Source organism: Cervus elaphus, chromosome 1 (genome assembly GCF_910594005.1).
Source record: "Cervus elaphus chromosome 1, mCerEla1.1, whole genome shotgun sequence".
Lineage (NCBI taxonomy): Eukaryota > Metazoa > Chordata > Mammalia > Artiodactyla > Cervidae > Cervus > Cervus elaphus.
This window is the reverse complement of record NC_057815.1, coordinates 56,594,981-56,617,205: the sequence shown is the minus strand read 5'-3', so window position 1 is coordinate 56,617,205 and position 22,225 is coordinate 56,594,981. Positions and strand designations below refer to the sequence as shown.

The 22,225-nt window shown below is 45.6% G+C and overlaps 1 protein-coding gene across 6 annotated transcripts in view; it reads right to left on the bottom strand.

Annotated features, from left to right (window-relative positions):
* SCUBE2 (signal peptide, CUB domain and EGF like domain containing 2) overlaps positions 1-17,630 on the bottom strand; it is a 69,628-nt gene extending 51,998 nt beyond the window's left edge. For 2 of the 6 annotated variants that reach the window (XM_043903548.1, XM_043903529.1), the window contains exons 1-4: positions 17,078-17,630; positions 15,838-15,960; positions 9,146-9,271; positions 3,816-3,950 (exon numbers count right to left, since the gene is read on the bottom strand). In XM_043903548.1, coding sequence (XP_043759483.1) covers positions 3,816-3,950; positions 9,146-9,271; positions 15,838-15,960; positions 17,078-17,189 — 496 coding nt within the window. In that variant the 5' untranslated portion in view covers positions 17,190-17,630. The remainder of the gene's footprint in view (positions 1-3,815; positions 3,951-9,145; positions 9,272-15,837; positions 15,961-17,077) is intronic. The other 4 variants (XM_043903557.1, XM_043903539.1, XM_043903521.1 and 1 more) reach the window with 4 other exon arrangements.
* Between the last annotated feature and the right edge of the window lie 4,595 nt (positions 17,631-22,225).

Here is a 22,225-nt window from a genome sequence, read left to right as displayed (position 1 = left end):
ATGATGGCCAGGGAAGCCTGGAGTGCTGCAGTCCACTGGGTTGCAAAGAGTTGGACACGACTGAGGACTGAACTGCACTAAATAGGTATGTATTCATATGATGCTTTTTTGCATTTGTGCAATGTAACTCTAAAACATTTTTAAAAGTAGGGATTTTGTTCTCATTGATTCTCTACTGACAAGACAGTTTCTAATACTGGAAGTGGCACTCTTTTAACATGAGTACAAAAAGCTTTCATTCGACTTCTCCAGGATCCAATACTGCTCTGTATTGTGCCCCTAAAACCTTAGCCAGTTGGTTCTAATGAAGTCAAAAGTCATTTCTCTCCAATTCTCACCATGGGACCCATGGATCTATGCTTAACGGGAATGATTGTTTTAATACAAACAGATGTCATTTCTATTCCAAAAGAGAGGGCAACAGCTAATACATCCCACATTCTCTTAAAACCTTCTTGTTTTTTATCTGACAGTTACGAGCTGTTTGAGCTCCAGCACTCAATCTGCTGGAGGTGGTTGGGATCCATTCACCCGTGCCAAGGGCTGCTGTCAATTAACACAGAAAGAGGCTCGCACTGGGTCGGAGGGGAGCTCTCTCTTGGCTTGGGCTGGTGATTTCTGAAGACAGTATTTGCTCCCAGTACTAACATGGCACAGGAGGTGGGAAATGCCTCCAGGAAGCGTCCTGTCCTCCTAAGAAGGCCCAGCCAGCATTACAGTTGTTCTTGGATCAGCAGGGCATTTACAATAACAGGCTCCAGGAGCATCTAGGGCTAAACGTAACAGTGCCCAAGAAAAGGCAGCAGTAGAAACATCATTTTCCTTCCCTACGGGAGACTATCCTCCACATCTCATGCTGGCTGCTTCCCGATATTTCTGATGCTGGGCTGCATAAGATGGTTCCCAGGGTTGGGAGTAGGGGGAAGCACCCCAAAGTACACTCCCATACAAATCAGCTGCTGCTTCTTCTTTTTCTTTTTCATTCTGTTTACAAGTCTGTTAAGCTGTTTGCAAAGTGACCTTTACTGCTTCTCAGAGCAATTCATTTGCACAAGAAATATTTTGTAAGAACTGACTGTGCACCAGATAACATGGGGATGCACAAAGAAGCTGCCCCCTGATGTCACATCATATCAAGCAAGACCTAAAGTTACCAGAAGACACTGAAAGTTTAAATGACTCTGGAAATGCTAAGGGCTTTTTAAGAGGGGCCCCCGAAGCTTTTCAGAGTACCCTGACTCAAAACAAGGCCACTGCTAGGGTAGGCAGATGGACTGGTCCAAACTGGGGAAGCCAGCTAGCATCCTGGCTGTCCCAGAAACTGCCTGGACAGTTATGTTTAGGACTGTTAGTTCACCAGGAAGACAACAGCTCAGAAACCTGAGAAATATCCCATTCTGGGAGACCCCTGGCCCAGGGTATCATTGAAGTATATTATTGGGAACTGAATAAAAATAATCCCTGCAAATAGGGCAAGAAAAGGAAGAAACAGACCCTGCTAACAGCACAGCCCCTTACTCACTAACCTGCCACCTTGCCCACTACTCTAAAAAGGCAGCGGTGCAAACATCTAGAAATATTCTCAAAGCAGACAAAACAAAAGAGAAATGCTCATTTTGAGAGCCTGAGCACCCATGAATAGGGACAAAGGCAGGCTGGGGCCGTGTGTCTCTCTCCAGCCTACCCCCATTACATGGGTGAAAACACACAGTCTCTTTTTCAGAACTTTGGGGTCTCTAAGGATGAAAAAAAAAACACAAATAGCTTGAGTTTCTCTTGGAATTAACTAGTATGATCCCTTATATTAAAGAACATTTAGTATATAATTATTAATAACAACATCGGTGACTCTAGAAAATACTAGCTTGCAGTGTTTATCTTCTTTCAACCATTTTTAAAGGATCAGCTGTGGGTTTTAAAGTCTATTTTAATATAGATTCTAAGAGTTTAACGTGCACTTCAAGGAGGGCATCCTAGAGGAATACTGTTTAGGGCTGGCTCTATTTGGAGAGTTAAAACCCTACAATGGAAGTGGGCAGCTGCAAGCGGCTCTAATCTGTGGGCTCACGCCACCGCAAATTCACCCAGCATCCAGGTTAAAACACAACAGAAAATCACAGAGTGCTTCCAGACCACAACCCCAATACTTGGACTTGGGTTTTAGCCCCAAACAAATATGCTCATTTTAAATACTCTTCAGGGGTTCTAAGAATGTCTGAATCGTAAAGAATTTAGAAAACACAGATTGTGGAAAGGAACTGCTCTTATGGTCTTGCAGTCTGAGGAGCCTGTGTCTGTAATCAGTCTGGGGGACTTGGGGACAGGAGAAGGGGCTGAATCACTTTGGAGGAGCGAGGGTAAGAGAAGGTCTTAATCACTGCCAGTGGCTTCACGAGAGGTGGGACGCATCCTGGGGGTGTTCAAGCACAGCTCTGCCTACAGGACCACGAGCTCTACCTCCCCGCCACCTGAAGAGGAAGCCAGAGGGACTTTCCAGGAAGCAGCTTTGAGCAGCCAGAGGGGAGGGGCCCTGAGATCAGCATCATTCTCGTGCTGCTGGCATCTTAATTCAGCCTCAGACCAGAGGCACAGCTCATGGAAGAGTCCAGAGAACCCCTCAGGAAAATGAAAATCAAACCTGCTACTCAGTCAAGGGCCACACCTGCAGGAGCTAAGAGATCACCTGATTAGAGCCACGCGTTATGAGTAACCAGCTCACACTCTGACAGTAAGCAGGCTGGGGGATAAGAGCATCCGATTCCTCGTTTCTCTGACTCCTCTTCTTAACACCCAAACAGGCCTGCTGGGGAGGGCTAAGGAAGGAGCCATCATTCTTAGAAAAAGAGGCAAAAATCATCTTCCACAAAGAAGCCCTTGAAAAATCACTAAAACCACCACAATTAAAATAATAAATCTATAAATCCTGTGATTAAATAGTAGAAAAACTGAAAATCACTTCATTTTAACTTATGAGGCTGAACAAGCAGCACAAAGGAGTTAACAGTCTAGTGTTTGGGGCACTTACTTCCCTTAGAAACAGGCACGGGCAACCATGGGAGACATACCGCCATCAGAGTGTGGTTCTTTGGCTTAAGAAAGAGCACGGAAGAATTAAAAGCACATCACTGAGTTAAAAATGGTTGATTGGCCACAAGAACTTAACGCCTCTCCCTCCTGAGAATCCACTGAACTAACAGAAAAATAAAATAGGTATAAACACAAAGCAGAGAGAACGAAAGCCATCAGAGGAGAGGAGTTTTCTGCAAATTTATGGCAAAATGGTGAACTGCAATATGGGTGAAGGAAACCCTAAAATAGAACCCCCCGCAGTCTGGGGAAGGGGTCCACCTGCCCCCTGGAATCCCAGAGGTCAGAGTCCAAAAATAGAAAATACAGGGAAGGCCCACTCTTGCTGAAAACAGGGCAGTTCACTGAGTCTCCACAGGAAGGCTCCAGCCCCCTCCCTCCCTCCTCACTAAGAGCAGGCTCACACTTGGTGCTGTGATTTGCAGCACTTTTTTCAAAAACTTGGCAGATCATCATTTCTCCTAAGACATCGTCATGCTTGAAATGTGCTCTATTTAGAGATTAGAATCAGCAACTGTGAGAGCCTGAAGAGACCTCGGAACTCACCCAGACCAACTCCCTCATTTTGCCAGGTGAGGAAGGTGAAGCTGAAATACCCTGCCCACTCACCCTCAGGCCTCCAGACTTTATGCATGGTGTGCTTTCCTCTAGAGTCACTTGGGGGGTAGGGGGACTCTCAGATGTGACCCTGCCCCTCTCCCCGCCTCCCCCCAGCCGAGCAGGGATACCTTCTGAGCGGTGAATGCACGTGTGCTGGTTGTCACTCAGGAAAAAGCCCTCCTTGCAGCGGCACTCGTAGCTCCCCATGACGTTGACGCAGGTGTGCTGGCAGCCACCATTGTTCTCCAGGCACTCGTCCACGTCTGCAGGGGGAGAAGGCTGAGCCTTTGCCTGTGGGGCTGCTTCACACACACCCCCTCCCCAGCACACTCCCAGCCCCCACCCTACTCCCCACCCCACTGCCCAGCAGCTCAGGGGCTCCTGCTAAGCAGAGACGAGGTCCCTCTTCAGGACCTCATGTCACAGAAGCTCTCAGAATTGAAGCCAGTGGGACTGCAGGTAATTAACCCCAGCCCTCACAGGTCTGTGGCTCCCTTAAATAGGCCCTCCACCTGAACACAAGGTAATCAGTCCAGTAAGTATTTACCTTCTCTTTCCAAAGCTCAGTGCTAGAGGAGACAATAAAACACAGATGAGTAAGATGCAATTCCCTGGCTCGAGGAGCATCCCCTTCAGCAAAGGGAAAGAGACACTGTACTAGTAATGGTGAGGTAGGGTAAACGGTGGTACAGAGGACGGAGGTCACATCTGGCTGTGGGTATCAGGATGGGTTCTTTGGAAAAGCTGATGAAGGCATAAGCCTTGCAGTCTTTCTTCAATGAGAAATCAGGAGAAGGGACTGGAGGCAGAAGAAAGGGCGTGCGTGTAGCAGGAAGGCTGGGGGACATGGAGTATGTTCAAATAACTGTGGGTCATTCAATTTGACTGAAGCATGGTACAGGTAGGGAAGTTACAGGAGACAGAACTGGGAAAAAAATTGGGGTCACACTGCAGAGGACCTTAAATACCAGGCGAAGAAGTTCCTACTTCATCAGAGAGGCAATTGGAAATCACAGGAGCTGGGGTGACAACGGTCAGCCCCTCATGTTGGGAAGGCTAAGACAGCACTGGGGGAAGGACACAGGGAAGGGAAGAATTGAAACCTGGGAGTCCAGCTTCAACCATGTGCCTGAAATAGCCATGGCTGGTGCCAGAGGGGACCTGACCTGGGCCCTGGCAGTGGGGATGCCTGTTGCTGTTCAGTCACTCAGTTGTGTCCGACTCTGTGACCCCATGGACTGCAGCACGTCAGGCTTCCCTGTCCTTCACTACCTGCTGGAGTTTGCTCAAACTCATGCCCACTGAGTTGGTGGCCTAAAGGAAATCAACCCTGAATATTCATTGTAAGGACTGATGCTGAAGCTCCAATACTTTAGCTGTCTGATGCGAAGAGTCAACTCACTGGAAAAGACCCTGATGCTGGGAAAGATTAAGGGCAGGAGGAGAAGGGGAAAACAGAGGGGATGCCTAGGATGGAAGAAATAAAAGAGAATTGTGGACAAGGTGTCATGTGGACATAGGGTGAAGTGGCTGAGAAACATGAGGAAGAACTGGGGGTGGAGATTGGTTGGTCCCTAGCAGGGCAGGGAGGTGATACATGTGAGATGCTGACATCCAGGGCTAGATCCAGTAGACTGCGGGAAACCTGAGCCTGGTGTGAAGACAGCTCTGAAAACCACTTACTTGTGGTGTCCTGATAAAATGCTGGAGGCAGCTGAGAAAGTCAAACACAGGAGTGTAGGCAGGGAAAAAGGGAAGGAGAGAGAGGAGATGGCCAGAGGAAGAATCTGGAGAACACTGAGGGTAGCAGGATGAGAGAGCAGGAGCCCCAATAAAGAAGCCATCAGCAGTGAGGGAGGGAGCCTTGCCCCAGTGCTGTGGCCCCAGGGCAAGGTTAGAGGACCTTTCTTCCACTGAGTCACACACACTCCTGTACACAGCTCCATCAATACACTTACAGCTATGCATTCTCAAAACCTTTTTTTTTTATTTGTACCTTTTGACTCCTCAAAGTTGTTTATTTATCCATCTCCACTAGATTGCAAACTCCTTGAAGACAGATTTTTTTAAAAGTATATTTAGCATAGCCCTGTAACCTGCAGGCACATATTAACTCTTCAATGCATGAACAAACAAGAAGAGCATAGCATCATCAGAGCTAAAGAAGAGGAAACTTCCAGAAAAATCTCAGATCTGATAGAGGCTCGAGGAGAACGCTAATGTAAAAAGCTATTTATTTTCTCCGGCCCTCATTTCCCATGTGCCTATCACTAGCTCCTGAGGGCATCTGTAACAAGAACATTCACATTTAAATATCTGTTATCTGGTTTCAAGCTTCAGATCTTACAGTCATCCGTCCTCCCACACTACCTAGCAGATGCCTTACTAAACTGATGGGACTCCAGCCATCCCCTGAAGCCTAACAAACTTGCCCTTCTCCGTGCCAAAGGGTTAAGGGAGCACATTCCAGAGGGTGAGAGACGCTGGGACACACCTGGCCTGGCTGTTCCTGCCGAGAGGACCGGGGTGAGCAGGAGCAATCTGCCTCTCTGGACACCAGCATCTGGCCCGGCTCTGAGTTGCCCCACCCTACCCCATGCTTCACCCACTATTCCTTTTCTCCAAAGCAATCAGAAAGTATCAAGTTGGGTGATACACTCAGATTAAAGTGAAAGTTGCTCAGTCGTGTCCAACTCTACACAACCCCATGGACTATACAGTCCATGGAATTCTTCAGGCCAGAATACTAGAGTAGGTAGTCTTTCCCTTCTCCAGGGCATCTTCCCAACCCAGGGATCGAACCCAGGTCTCCCACATTGCAGGTGGATTCTTTGCCAGCTGAGCCACAAAGGAAGCCCAAGAACACTGGAGTAGGTAGCCTTTCCCTTCTCCAGGGCATCTTCCCAGCCCAGGAATCAAACCTAGGTCTGCCGCACTGCAGTTGGATTCTTTACCAACTGAGCTATCAGGGAATGAATTAAGACAAACGTTCACGTGCACACTAGGCTGGTGAGTTTCTGCAGAGCATAAAACAGTGTTTCACAACCTGGCCGCAGGTTAGAACGCTGACATCTGGACCACCCTAGTCTAACTAGCCTTGGATGAGACCTGGTGTCATTTTAAACTTCTCAAGTGATGCTAATAGGCTACAAGACCTAGTAGCTATTCCGTGCTCTCAGATATTCAATAAACAGAAATGGAATTCAGGTGGGGTGAGCTGTCTGGAAGAGCTACATTTTGTTTTTCAGGCTCACAGGCACCCAAGATCCTGGAGCAATCTGGGTAGAGAGCCAGAACTCAGTGCTGTTTGTCCTCTGCATATCCTGGCTCATATATTGGCAGCTGGTGTAAGGTCAAGGGCTGAGGAGAGGTAGGGGCTATCCAAGAGAACACAGAAAACTGCCACTCCTAAATTTTGATACTGAGCTCCTTTCCCGTCACAAAATGCTTCTGCTCTTTTGAGTCCAGATGGCAGAGAGGTTTCTCTGTGTGCTGGCCCCACTCTTCACGTATCACTGTACTTCCTCTCGCCTTCCTTTTCATAGAATCGTGAGCCCCTTCAGAGGTACTCAGGATGCTCAGGGCCTTTCTGCAAGGCAGACTCTTGCTACCAAACCCAGAAAGAGACCCCAGAGAGGGGGAAATGGAAACAGTCTGCTGAAATATCTGAGTTAGCAGCCAGGCAAGGAAGGACTTGGGGCCTCGGGATTTCTGAGCAGGCTTTTACTCCAAATGACCCCACCCAAGGTCCTTAGTCCTTAACTCCTGGGTGGTTCTGCGTGTTGTTCTTTAGAAGTTCACACTTCCCCCAGGCTGTGAGTTTGGGCACAACTGTGATCAATGGGTCTTCCATCAACTACAGATCCTCAACATGCCATTGGCTAATCAAAGGGAAATAAGTGATTTCCCCCAGAAAATGTTTTTTTTTTTAAACATACTGTAAATTACACGCTAAATATAATTTCTTTCTTTCTTTTTTTTTTAGTTTTTAATTAATCTCAATTTATTGCTGCTCTCAGGATTGTGTCTCTAATGTGTCCTTTTGTGGTGCTGATGACCTAGAAAGTTGCAGAGGGGTTAGTGACTCCCAGCCCTCAATCTCTTCTTCCTGAGAGCTGCAGGCTTGGAAGGCCAAGTGATCTAACCAGTGCTGGACCTCTCATATCACACACAGGCAGGAAGGGAATGAGTCAACATCAGGATGGGGCTCCAGGTGACATGACAAAGGTTATATCAGGCCTGAGTCCCAAATACTCTCCTTCCCCCAACACTCAAAATGTAAGTTCAGCCTATACTCACTTAGTGACTTTTATGGCTTCCCCAGTGGCTTAGTCAGTAAAGAAACTGCCTGCAATACAGTAGACTGCCTGTAATGCAGGAGACAGACACCGGTTTGATCCCTAGATTGGGAAGATCCCCTAGAGAAGGAAATGGCAACTCACTCCAGCATACTTGCCTGGGAAATCCCATGGACAGAGGAGCCTGGCAGGCTACAATCCACGGGATCATGGGATCGCAAGAGTCGGACTTAACTTAGTTGACTAAGTCACCACCACCACCATGCTCAACTCAAAGCATTTGATCAAGTGGCCATTTCCACTGCACAGCAAGGGAGCATCTGAATTAGCTGTCCCTGCAGAGGTGGGGCCTGGCTCAAGCTTCTCTTGGGTTAGCCAAATGGACATCAGTGGGTCAACCACACGAAGGACTGATGCCAAAGGAATCTGATGTCCTCTGAGTCCCATGATGTCCTTCTGTATCACTGCTAACATCAGCCTTCAAGTGCAAATAGGCCATAAACACTTGCCTTCCAGGTGTGCCACATCTTCTAAGACCATCCAACATTCAGCCCTATCCAACTGCTTGCTATTTTTAAATTCTGTTTTATTCCTAGCATAAGGAACCAATGTAAACAATGCTCTTTGCAGTTCCTAACTCAGAGACTGAAACTCTAACAGATGTTTTTGGTTTGTGGGGTACTAGGAGGATGTTAATGGAAGGTTTCTGTTTGAATTTCTCTCTCTTTTAAGAAAAAAGAGGGGAGTCTATCTGGCTGAGATCCAAGCACACATGTGGAATATTTACGACAAATAGTTTTACTTGATTCTGGAATAGAGATATTTACAGGATTAAAGAAATAGCTTTAAGTCAAGACCCTTTTAACACAAGACTAAAGATCTTAAAAGTAACAAGTCAATGCCAGAAAGTCAGTAAGTACTAATGACAATATCCACCACCTCCTTGGACAATGGAGGGTTTATATTACGAGTGACCACATAAAAACTAAAATACTTACCCTGGTTTTCTATTAGGGAGTATGATTTCTGGGGAGCCAGAAAACACAAGTTTCTGATCCCAGTTTTCTTTTAATGAATATGTTTTTGTCAAAGAAAAGACAGGGGTGGGGGTGCTAGAGAGGAGGTAAATGATAATTACCATCTCTACCCGTTTTTCTTACCGAGACAATTATGACCATCATGAGCCAACATGAAGCCATCGAAACAAATGCAGCGATAATTGCCAGGAATATTCAGACAGTCATGGACACAGCCTCCATTGAGCTCATTTCCACATTCATCAATATCTGAGGAGCAAAACAGAAGTAAGCCACATAGGCACTATTGCTTTAGTGTGGAGAAATATATATTTACCTTTTAATCAGCCATCCCACCTCTAGGAATCTCCAACAACAGTAAAATTAATATACATAAGGTTATTCACTGCAGAATTTGTAATTACAAAATACTGGGAAAAACCTAAATGTCCATAACAAGTAGTTGAAGAATTAAGGTACGTTTACTTGGTGGAATACTATGCAGCTGTTAAAAAGAAACAATGGGAAAAATCTCTACAAACTGATTTGGAGTGATTTTTAGAATATACTAATAGGTAAAAAAAATCAAAATGCATAAGATTATTTGTCATATGTTCATGTAAAAAATAAGGAGATATAAATACACATAAAATTCCAATGTGCTTTTTTTTTTTTTTAAATTAGCTTACTTTAAAATTTACATGGAAATGCAAAAGACTCAAGAGTTAAAACAATTTTGAAAAACGAAAACATATTTGGAGGATTTTCACTTACTATAAAGCTACAGTTATCAAGACAGTGTGTGGTACTGGCATAGAGGCAGGCAAACAGATCACTAGAACAGAATCAAGAGTCCAGAAATAAACCTTGTATTTATGGTCACTTGATTTTAGACAAAAATGCTAAGGCAATTTATTGGGAGAAATGATAGTCTTTTTAAGAAATGGTGCTGAGACAACTGGATATCCATATAAAAAAAGATTCATTTAGGCCCTTATCTCATATCATACACAAAAGTCACAAAATGCATCAGAGACCTAAATGTAAGAGCTAGAACTAGAAAACTTTAAAGAGAAAAAATATAAAGGTTTTATGGGAAAATCTTTGAGAACTTCGGTTAGGTAAAGATTTTTTTAGATACAACATCATATATAACACAAAACACAAAATCCATAAATTTAAAAATTAATAAATTGGACTTTGTGGAAATTTTAAACTTTTACATTGCAAAAGATATCATTAAGAAAATGAAGAGAAGCCACAAATTGATAGATAATATTTGCAAATCACATACCTCATAAAAGACTCTTATAATTCAGTAAGACAAACAACCCAATTTTAGAATGGGCAAGAGATCTGAATAGACATTTTACCAAAGACAATACACTGGCTCAGATGACAAAGAATCTGCCTGCAATGCAGGAGACCTAGCTTTGATCCCTGGGTTGGGAAGATCCACTGGAGAAGGAAACGGAAACCCACTCCAGTCTTCTTGCTTAGAGAAATCCATGGACAGAAGAGTCTGGTGGGCTACAATCCATGGGGTCACAAAGAGTTGGACACTACTGAGTGACTAACACTCTACTCCAACACAATAAGCACATAAAAAAAAGTACATCGTTAGTTATTTGAGAAATTCAAATTATAATCACGAGATACCATTCCACACTCCCTAGACAGTTATAATAAAAAAAGACAGACAGGGACTTCTCTGGTGGTATAGTGGATAAGAACCTGCCTGCCAATGTAGGGACATGGGTTTGACCCCTGGTTTGGGAATATCCCACATGACATAGGGCAACTAAGCCCATGTGCTACAACTACTGAGCCCCTGTTCTGCAATTAAGGAAGCCTGTGCGCCTACAGCCTCTGCTGAGCAACAAGAGAAGTCAACCACAACAAGAAGCCCACGCACCGAAACGAGAAAGGAGCCCCTACTCTCCGCAAATAGAGAAAGCCCACTCAAAGCAAAGAAGACCCAGCACAGCCAAAAATCAATAATGAATTTTTAAAAAGAAAGACAATGTCAAATGTTGGCAAGGTTGCAGAGAAATGGGAATCCTCATACATTGCTGATGGTAATAAGATGGCATAATAATAGTAATAAGTCACTTTGGAAAGTTCCTTGGCAGTTTCTTAAAAGATTAAACACAAATTTACCACATAATCCAAAGATTCTACTCCTAGATATATATCCAAGAGAAATGTCAAATCACGTTTACGTAAAGACTTGCAGGTGAATATTCACAGCAACACATTTATTTATAAGAGTCCAAAAGTTGAAACAACCCAAAAGTCCATGAGATACTAGTTAACAATAAGAAGGAATGAAATATCATTACAGGATACAATATGGATGAACCTCAAAAACATTATGCTAAGCAAAAGAGGCCAAACACAAAAGACCATGTATTATATAATTCCATTTAGATGAAATGGTCACAAAGGCAAAACTACAGAAACAGGAAAATAGGTTAGTGGTTGCCTGGAACTGGGGCTGAAACAGAGACAAGGAAAATGTTTGAAGGCTATTAACGTGGTGATTGTACAATTCAACTAATTTACTCAAAATCACTGATTTGTACATTACTTAGAATTGGTGAATTTTATGCTATGTAAATTATAACTCAGTGAAGTAGTTAAAAAGAAAATACATATTCAGCTGCTTATTTGTACAAAAGAAACATAGGAAGGAGAAACCAGAAAGAACAGAGATTGGTGACCCATGGCTTGTGGGAAATGGGGTGGAAATGAGGAATGCAAGCAGGATAGGAATAGGATGAGGGAGTAACAGTTCTCTGGTTTTTGTACAACTTTGACTCAGAACCATGGTGATGTTTTACATACACACACATCAAGCAGGAAGCAGAAGTGGGGACTGAGGGAAGATAAAAAATGGAATACAGAGAGAAACAAATGAATCCAAATGTACTATAAATGAATAACGCAACCACACTGAAGGGGATGGGGAAGAAAAGTACTAGCCTAAGTAAATTCAAAAAATAATGACTTGATTGGATATTGTAAGGTTGAAAACAAAAACAGTTGTATATAAATACCATACCCTAATTATTAAATCTGTTTTACCCACAGGATTATGGAGTAGCAATTCTGTATATACTTTATGTGTATACTGGGATTGAACAAACATACATATATTGCAAATAATGAGAGCCAGGCTTCTTACTGTTAGAGAAAGAAGTTATAAATAAGCCAAGAGGGAGGTTAGAATAATCCTGTGATACTGCTTTGGAATCTGAAGTATCAGTGTAACTCACTGTTTTTAAATATATAGAGAAATGCATAGATAAAAGGAATAAAAATAGATAAGTGTGTATGTGCGGGTTAGTATACATACATATATTTCCTAGCTCTGTCCACTGAGAGGGCCTAGGAGGAATGACATCCCAGTAACAATGAAAATATCAAGCATCCAAATCTTGGTTTCCATACACCATTTCCCAATAAAAGGAAAACCAGGGCTCCTTGAAGAAGTGGTTGCTTCCAGGGCTAGGGAGGGGAAAATACAGGTTGAGGCTGGAGCATTTTGTGGTATCAGAAAATTAGGAGTTTCTCAAAAAAGGATGGGGGCATGACAACAGGACACAGGGGACCATGTGAAGGAGCTCCCGATGTCTAAAGCTGGAACAACTTGAGCCAAAAATAAATAACTATATAATTAAATAAATACCTGGGAGTCCATACTGGCATAACATACATAAACACATAAATCAACGCATAAATAAACGGGAAATGAGGACAGAGCTTCCTTAGAGAAGCCCTATTAATAGATGTGCAAGGAACAAGAGAAATACAAAACTACCAAGAGGCACACTTCACAGTAACAACTGATGCAGGCAAGATCCACAGTTAGATGCTAATATCAGTGGACAAAATTTGAGAACAAACAGGACATTCGCATAGGCCGAAAGTATCTGCTCCAAGATATAGCTCTGCTGAAACGGAAAAAAAAGTAACTCTGAAGTGGAAAACACAGAATATATCATTTTAACCAGTGATCAAGATTAACATCACCTGTAGTGGGACATGTTGACATCGTGTACCCCAGATGTGATGCAATGAAAAGCACACAAAAATTGTTCTGTAGTAGCCTCGCCAAAAGTTTCACTTTTGTATTATTACAAATGCAGAACGAGAAAACACAGGACATTCTCTTATCGTGTCTGTTCCTACTATATCACTTTGTATCATGTGGAAACATAACACCAACAAAAGAACCAAACAGCACTCATCTACAAGTCACTGTCAAGAAAGACCAGGAAAGACTGAGGAACTGTCACAGACTGCAGGAGACAAGGAGACAAGTTAAATGTACTGTGGGACTTTGAGCTGGATTCCGGAAGGGAAAAAAATAGAACATTAGGAAAAAACTGGTGACATTTGAGCTAGTCTATATAGTTAATAATACTGTGCCAATGTTAATTTCCTGGTTTTAATACTCTACTGCAGTTATATAAGTTGCTAACATTAGGGTAAAATAAGTAGTAGACATATGTAAAGAATTCTGCACTACTTTTGCAAATTTTCTGAAGTCTAAAATTATTTCAAAATAAAAAGTAAAAAAAAAAAAAAATACAAAAGCCAAGTCTAGATTCACCCCTAGATGATTCAGTTCCTTAAACTGAGAAATAAGGACCCTATAATGAATACTGACCACTGAAACATCCCCTCTCCAAAGTCTGGGACATAAGCAAAGATCATTTAGAATATAACATCCTTCACCTAAAGTCACCTCTGAATCACATTATTTTAAAAATACTCAGGTCCCATACTTTCAGTTTTCCAACATTTTGGCAGAAGAAATTTGTAGAGGATAAAATTTTGTTCACTCTGAGCAAACCAGTTCCCATCCTTGAACTTAAATAGGGCCAAGTGACTGGTGATAATCACAGCACAAATGACACCACAGACGGGACCTAAGAGGATTAAAAACTAATAAGCCAGAAAGTACACATAAAGGAGTTACATCCTTGAGTATCTGTATCTTTGAGTCTTTGCAATCCTCATTTTCTTTCCTTTCCCTTCTTGGAAGAAAGTTTCCACTTACGGATCCCCGTGCCAAGAAATCCAAACTAAACAGGGAGAGCCTCACTTGCTAGGTTTATAAATACTCCAAGTATTCAAAAGATCAGATCCTTCTAGGGTTCTGGTTGAAAATGACAGTACAAAGAATACATGCTCCCTGTTAACAATGATTACCTGTGGATAAAGGAATAGGAGGATCTTTACTTTTCTATTTCACACATTTTTGTATTGTTTTGTATTGATTTTTATAACAATAATCACAAATTATTTTTAAAACCAATTTAAAAGTATAAGAGCAGCGATGCCAATCATTAATTCTTTTAAACTAAATAGCAAACTTTTCACTCTAAACTGTTAGTAATCAATTTCAATTGTGATAAGCAAAACTCAATAGCTAAGAATCACCAAACTCTTGCCACTTGTCATTCAATATCATTTACTAAATATGTAGTTTATTCAAAAGAAACCATGGCGTGGTTTCTACCCCCAGAAAGCATACAGTGATTGAAAGTCACAATGAAAAAGTGAACACTTTTATCCCCAAGCAGGATATGAACATATGTGAATTCCAGTACTATACATAGAATATTTAATACAGTGAGGATGCAGTATGGAGGAATTGACAGAGAAATGTTTCAGAGAGAGGTAGTCTTTTGGCCTCCCATGATGCAGGGCAGATAGAGAGAGATGGCCGTCTATCTCCAGGAAAAGATAAGCTTGAAGAAACGGAAGGGTTTATGGATGGTCCACCAACCCCACTTGCTATGAACCTGACCAGGAGCACATCGCTGATATGAGAAGTGGGAGTTTTGTTCCTCATGCACAAAAGAGACTGTAAATAATAGGATTTCACACTCAACCAAAGAGGGATACCAGGAGCTGAGTGAACAGGAGAGATGTGAGAACAGCAACGGAGCTGGAGTTTTATCTAACATTCTTTCACCTGCAGCCTAATTGTGCGAGCATGCCCACAATCCCCTTCCCCATGTCCTCATCAGTAACATGAGAGACAGGATTGGCTCAGAGCTCCCAGAAGAGCCCTGCCAGCTCCAACATGCTACAACTTCCATTCCCCAGAGCAGCCTGCTCCTACGAGAGTCCACTCTACGGCCAGCTCCCAACTTCAGAATACCTGACACGAGCTAATCCCCAGTGGCCCAGAACACAATATGGTGGAGTCCAGCCTTCAGGCTCCCAGGTATGGCGCTCTAAGGGCTTAAAACATCCCTCCATATACACTTTTCCAGGGCTGAGGCAAACCTGCAGCTCCAAATGAGGCAGCCTCCTGGTGCAGCTCTAAAGCTTGGCAGGTCACAACACCAAACCGCCCGAAGTCATGGACAAGATGGAGTCACCAGTGCCTCAGGGGAGGGCGGAACTCGGGCACTCCTACTCTGGAGTGAGAGTACAAGCTGCCCCTGGGAGGTGAAGGATCAGCCCTGCTCCGGCAGGCATGGCTGATCAACACAGCTGTTCACTTTCTGCCCCCAAACTGAGTGGGACCGAAAGACACTACTAAAGCACCACTTTTCTTTGACAGAAGCTAGACAAAATGGCATTTCAGAGCCACAGGCAGATGAAACTGTATGATGAGCTCTGGGGAAAACCTGATGTTCCCAGTTTTTTAAGGATCTGAAATACATTTCAGAGACTGGGTGATGTGACCCAGGGCTGGAGTGGGAGGGTGGGAATAGAAGCATTTTTACCAACACAAGTGGCCACTACAAGCACTGAGGAGGTGGAAGGCTTCCCCCAGTGACCCACACACTACTGGTTACCAGGTCACTTACCCTCACACTGCCTGCCCTCCCCTTGGTAGCCAGGCCTGCAGGCGCACTTGTAGGAGGTGGGTGTGTTCTCACACAGGGCATTGATGTGGCAGTCATCTAGCCCCTGGGCACACTCGTCCACGTCTGCAAAAGAGTAAAGCAACTCCTAGGGTGTTTCCCTAGATGACCTGGCCTTGGTCCCTCTCTAGCATCATCTTCCACCAGCCCACACCACCTCACATCTCACCATCTTGGAAGTCCCGGGATTGACATATGATTTCCAGGCCCCTGTTTCCAGGCACAGACTGTTCGCTCTGACTGTGATGCCCTCTCTACACAGCTCAGACCCACCTCCCCTAGGAAGCGTGCCAGGACCCCAGAGTGCAGGTGAGATGCCCCCCAGGATGTGCTTGCATATCACATTGTCACCGCTTTCCTGCCTGTCTAGACGGTTGATTACAGATTGGGTCTGTGTCCCTGAGGCCACACACAGTGCCTGGCACATGAGCAGGCAATGGTAAAGGCCTGCTGAAGGCAAGATCAAGGTGGCAAAGATAATCTGAGAAAATGAGCAGGGTCTGTCAGCTTTCTCAGGGTTTGCGATATGGGGGGACAGCTCGCCCTGGGCTCTGAGCCCTCCAACCAGGCAAAGCGGGAGTGGTGCCCCCAGCCGCAGCCCCTCCCCGCGGCCCACCCTCTCAACCTGGAAACCCGCCTGGGCAGAAATATTTCCTTGGCTGATATCCCTCTAGCATGTGAACTAAAAACAAACATTTTGAAAGTATTGCAAGGCCAGTTCGTGCAGAACGGGGGTCCCCGATTCTCCAAAAGCAGCTGTTCCACGGATAGAAACATTCCCAAAGCCCATCGGAGAACTTCCCAGCCCCGACCTCACCCTGGACCGCGGCCGGAGCCCTCAGTTTCCCCATCTCCGCAGAGGAGACTCCCAAGCCCTGCTCCCCCGCGCTCCGCCCGCGCGAGTCTGACCAGCAGGCGCTCCACGCGGACCGGAGCGGGAACTGTCATCAGCCCCGGGTCCCAGGCCCGGCCGCGCACTCAGGCCCCGGCCTCTAACCCGCGCGGTGGCGGCGCCTCGGCCTGTCTAGCGGCTAGGGCCCCAGGGGAGCAGGGGCCACGCGGAGCCCCGCATCCGAGCCGCGACCCGCTCGTCCCGAGCGCCCCCTCCGCGAGGGGACCCGGCCCCTTCCCGGCGCCCGTCCCGCCCCGCGTGCCAGGTGCGTCCCCGCGGCCGGACACTCACCCTCCGGCGGCCCCGCGGCGCGGCCCCGGGCGGGCGGGACGGCCGCCGTCAGCAGCAGCGGCAGCAGCAGCGCCGGGGCAGCCCTAGGGCAGCCGCGGCCCGCGACCCCCATGGCAGGCGCGGCGGCTGCGGGCACAGGCAGGGGAGCGCGGGCGGCGAGCGCGGCGGCGGCTCCGGGAGGTGTGTGCGGGCGCCCTGCCCGCCGCGCTCTGACACCCCCGGCCCGGCCCCGCCCGGCCCCCGAGCCCCGGCCTCATTTTCACACGGTCCTCCCCTGGCCGCCCCTCCCGGCCCCCTCCCTCTCTCGCGCGGTCCGGCGGAGGGGGCGCGGCCGCAGAGGCCGGAGGGCGGCTGTCAGCGGGGCGGGGGCGGGCCCCGAGCTCCCCGCGCAGGCCCCCCGCCCCAAACCCGCCGCTCCCGCACCGCCGCCGCGCTCCGCCCGTTCGCGGTGTCCTCCAACTTGACCCGGTCCCTCTTGTGAGGACAAATAGCACTTTTGGCCTGAAATATTGGTACACGGGGCACCCGGAAAGTGTCCTGTGTAGCTCAGAGTCCTATAGTCCCCAGACCCCGACGCCACCTACGGGACTTGCCCTTCTCTCCGCTTAGGAGGGGAATGTGGATGGAATGAAAGTGATTCCGCGTCCTTCGGAGCCTCAGAAGAGCTCACTGGAGAGTCGGACCCTAGCTTCTCTGCTCACCTCAGCAGGCACTCTGTCTACACCCTTCTCCGTTCTGCCCAACCCAGGACTTCTCTGATCCCCTGGCCCAAAGTCCTCGGAGGACAGTGGCCTACTCCCCGCCGCCACACCCTCTTCCACACTTTGCTGAGACTGTCCCTCTCTGGCACGATGCTGGGCCCAGAATCATAACAGAAAATGTTCATTTCATTGAAAAGTGGTTAAATGTATTCCCTAAAGTGAAGGGAAAGGGGGGCCAGAAGGTCAAGGATGAGCCACCAGGTACAAGAGACAGCCCAACAGGGACACAAGTGGTATATACGACCACCTGAGCTAATAAACATAAGTTCTGACCAGCTGCATGTACAAGGCAGTGCTTGTCACCTGGCCCTCCAAGCAAGACATCCTTACAAGAGAACACACCTGCACAGGGCCCTCCCACACCGTCCTAGGCACAGGAGATGGGAGCTCATGATGAGTAGCATCAGCATGGCTCCAGGAGCAAAGGTAGCAGCAATTCCCAGATGCAACAAAACACCATACTCAGGGATTTCAATGTTCTTTGAGCTTCTCTGTATTTATTAAATTTTCTCCCGTGAATATATGCATATATACATATGTGTATGTCTCTCTCTGTGTGTGTATATATATATATTCATTCCTTTGATAATCAGAAAAAAAATAAACATCACAAAAATCCCCACCTAGCTCTGGCACAAAAACGTGTCTCCCCTGCTCAGCACCTCTCCTCCACTGCCTCTGCCCCGCCCATCCCCACAACTCCCAGGATGAGACTGCCTCTTCACCTCTTCCTTCCTAGTTCTAGAGCTGCTCTCCGCTGGAGAATCTGAGAAAATAACTTTTCTGTGGTTGTTTTTCTTTTGACCTTTTCATCCCCAGCTAATGCAAGCAGGTTGCATCCCTTCTTCTATCTTTCCCCCATCCCTCCCACTCCCTTTTGTTTGGTGCTGAGAGAGACACTCAGCTATTTCTAGTCATAAGGGTGGTTTTTTACACATTTGTAAATCTTCACTTAGTGAAACATTCTCTCCGCCTTTGTCTTTGTGTCCTTAACGGTAGCCATAAATTACCGCCTTCTTTTTCTCTCCAGCTGCATCAGGCTTCATTGCTTCTGAAATGATCAAAGTTATCTTCTTTGAAAATCCAACTAGAAACTGCCCATTGTGTGGCACAGACCTCGTTAGCTCCAGTCAAAGCATATAAATACATAAAGCTGCCCGTTAAACTCTATGGGAGCCTCCTCCAGTCCTTGTGCCTGGTAAGAAATAAGACGCACTGTTCTTTCCCTTCACCATTTCCCCAAGTTTATATGTCAGTAAGAATACAAATTAATTATAAGACCCAGTGCTTCTTTGCCTAAGAGAGTCAGTTTTCCCTCGTGTTTCCTGGAAAAGTTTACCACTGGCACAGATCTCCAAAAATGTTGTGAATCCTATTTTGTTTGCCCGAACTTCCATACAAACGTTCTTTCAGCTGGTCGGCTCCCAGATTCCTGGGCAACCTTTCTGACGCTTAAGATTAAAGTCGGTATGGTTTTCAACTGGGAATTTCCATAGGGGAAAGGCTTCAGGGGAAATTTGTGCTCAAATGTCAATGTTTTCAGTGTTCCAACATCAAGGGGGACTTGGTGGGCCCCGAGGTAGCTGCTGTCTGCCCTCCATTGTCTCACTGAGGTCCCCACACTGTCCGTGGGCTAAGGCTGTACCTCCTTCTCATCTCCCTCAGGCTAAGAGGCTGTGAACCAGACGGGAGGGGAGAGAGAACCCAGCCAGCCTTGTCTCACTGGTTTGGGCTTCTGGCACTAAGACTGTGGAAGCAAAAACTGTGAGTGCCCCTGAACTGCATATGGCTGGGGTGAACTCTGCATTCACTGGACACCTTTCAATGCCCACTTTTTTGACTCTTCAGCAGTTTTTGGAAACTCCTTTTGGAAATTCTCCCTCCCTTAGGTTTTCATGGCAGCAGGCAAGCTCGTGATTTTCCAGCCTCTCAGGAATTACCTTCTCAGTCATCTTTTTGAGATCCCCTTTCAACACCCTCTCCCCGATGGTTCGTTCATTCACTTGTTTCTATAATAGAAGTCTCCCTTTAGCTTTGGTTCTGTGCATTTATCTCCAGCTGACTACTGGATGCCCATACCTTGATCACCCACAGGTCCCTCAGATTCAAGATGTTCAAAATGGAGTTCATCTTCTTCCTCAAACCTGCTCCTTATCAAGTGCTTCCTCTTGATAGCACTTGATAGAAAGGCACCATCATGCTGCCAACACTAGGTCAGAGACCTATCAGTCACACCAGAGTCCATTTTCTCTCTTCCCACAACGTACAACATACAAACCCTCATGTCAACCCAACCTTCTTAACATCTCTCAAAACCATCCTCTTCCTTCATGCAAGCTTCCAGAGCTCAGGACCTCATCATCCCTCACTTGGTCTGTTGTTCCCACTCTGTGGCTCTTTATTGATCTCCCTGTTTTGAATCTTACCTTCAGTGCATCTTCACAGTGGCTGTGGGAGTAAAATGTAAATTTTGTCACACCAATCCCAGTCTCTCTCAGGCTAAAGTCCAAACTCCCTTGATTCAATCACTCTAAAAAACATTTGCGCAGTATCTACTCAAGCTAAACATGACATTCTGTTAGGTACATACCCAAGAGAAATGAGTGTTTACACAAAAAAAAAACACATACAAGAATGTTCATAATGCTGTATTCACACTAGCACAAAACTAGAAATAACTCAAATCTCCATCAAATAGAGGATGCATAAACAAATTGTGAGATATTCATTCAATGGAATACTGTAGGGCAATAAAATGAACAAACTCTAACACATTCAATGACACAGAGACATCTCATGATTATTTATATTAAGTGAAAGAAGCCAAATACAGAAGGGTATATATTGTACAATTCCACTTCTATGAAGGTTAAGAACAGATAGAACTAATGAATTGTGATAGAGGCCAGGATAGTAATTCCCTCTCGGAATGGGTGTTGACTGGGAAGATGCATGAAGGAACTTTCTGGAACACTAAAAATGTTTTAGATCTTGATCTGGGTAATGGATGTATACATACAGTAAAAATTCACTGAGACACTGGCTTACACTTACAACAGTTTATACACCTTATTGTATGTGTTTTACCTCAAAAAGTAAGTTAAAACAAGAACTGCCTAGCCAAAGACCTTTGTGGTCTGCCTGACACCCTCTGCCTTTCCAACTTCTCTCCTACCCACAAGTTATGCTCCAGCGACACTGAACTACTTGTATCAGGAGTTTGTCATTTCCTACCTCTTGTATCTTTTCTTTTGCTCACACTCTTCCCTTTGCCTAAAAGACACAAAGTGGGTCTCAATAAATAAAATGCAATATCTTGATGAACAAATGATACTATACCCCAGGGGAAAGGTGTTTACTGAGATGTCCCCCAGACAGCTATGAGATACGGATGAAAGTACTAGAGTCTGCAGGTTAGCAGGTCCTGAGAACTAATGCAGAAAAGAAAACTCATCAGCTCTCACGCACACGGTCATTTCTCCTCCATGGATGGCTTTCACATCTTCTGAAAAACCTTTCCAGTAGGTTTGATCTGGACCCATCCCCATTTGCTCGTTCGCCCTTCACAACAGATGTTTTCCTCTGCCCCAGACAGCCCCTGTTCCACGGAGGGAAGCTGCCCCACCTCCAACTTCAGGCTCAGGAGATGGTTTAAGAAGATCAGTACTTTCATTCCATCCCCCCTGTGACAATCATTGGTTCAAGGATACACACATGACAGTGTTCCAATCAGAAGCAATTTCAGTCTCTTTGCTTGAAAGGCTGGAATGGAAGCGCCCTCTTTTCTTGCTATGATATGGGTGTGGTGAATGAGAGTGTGGCAGCCATCTTGATACCAACCCAAAGAGGGTAAATCAAGAGGAACCTTGACGCCAACCCACAGGCACACCCCACCTCAGGATCTCCAGGCATGTGTGCCAGTACACTTCCTTATTGTTGTTGTTGGTTTTAGTTTAATTTATTTATTTTTGGCTGTGCTGGGTCTTTGTTGCTGTGCAGGCTTTCTCCAGTTGTGGAGAGGAAGGGCTACTCTCCAGCTGTGGTGCACAGGCTTCTCATTGCAGTGTCATCTCTTCTTGCAGAACATGGGCTCTAGGGCACTCTGGCCTCCTTAGTTGCAGCATATGGCTCAGTAGTTGCGGCTCCCGGGCTCCAGAGCACAGGCTCAGTAGTTGTGGCATGCAGGCTTAGTTTCTCCACAGCAAGTGGGATCCTCTGGATCAGGGATCAAACCCCTGTCTCCTACATTGGCAGATGGAGTCACCAGGTAAGCCCCTTCCTTATTGTTTGAATTGGTTTTTAAAGTTATTCTTTATTTTTTAAACTGTAAAAAATATATAACATAACATTTACAAGTTGAACCATTTAAAAGTACACAGTTTTCTCA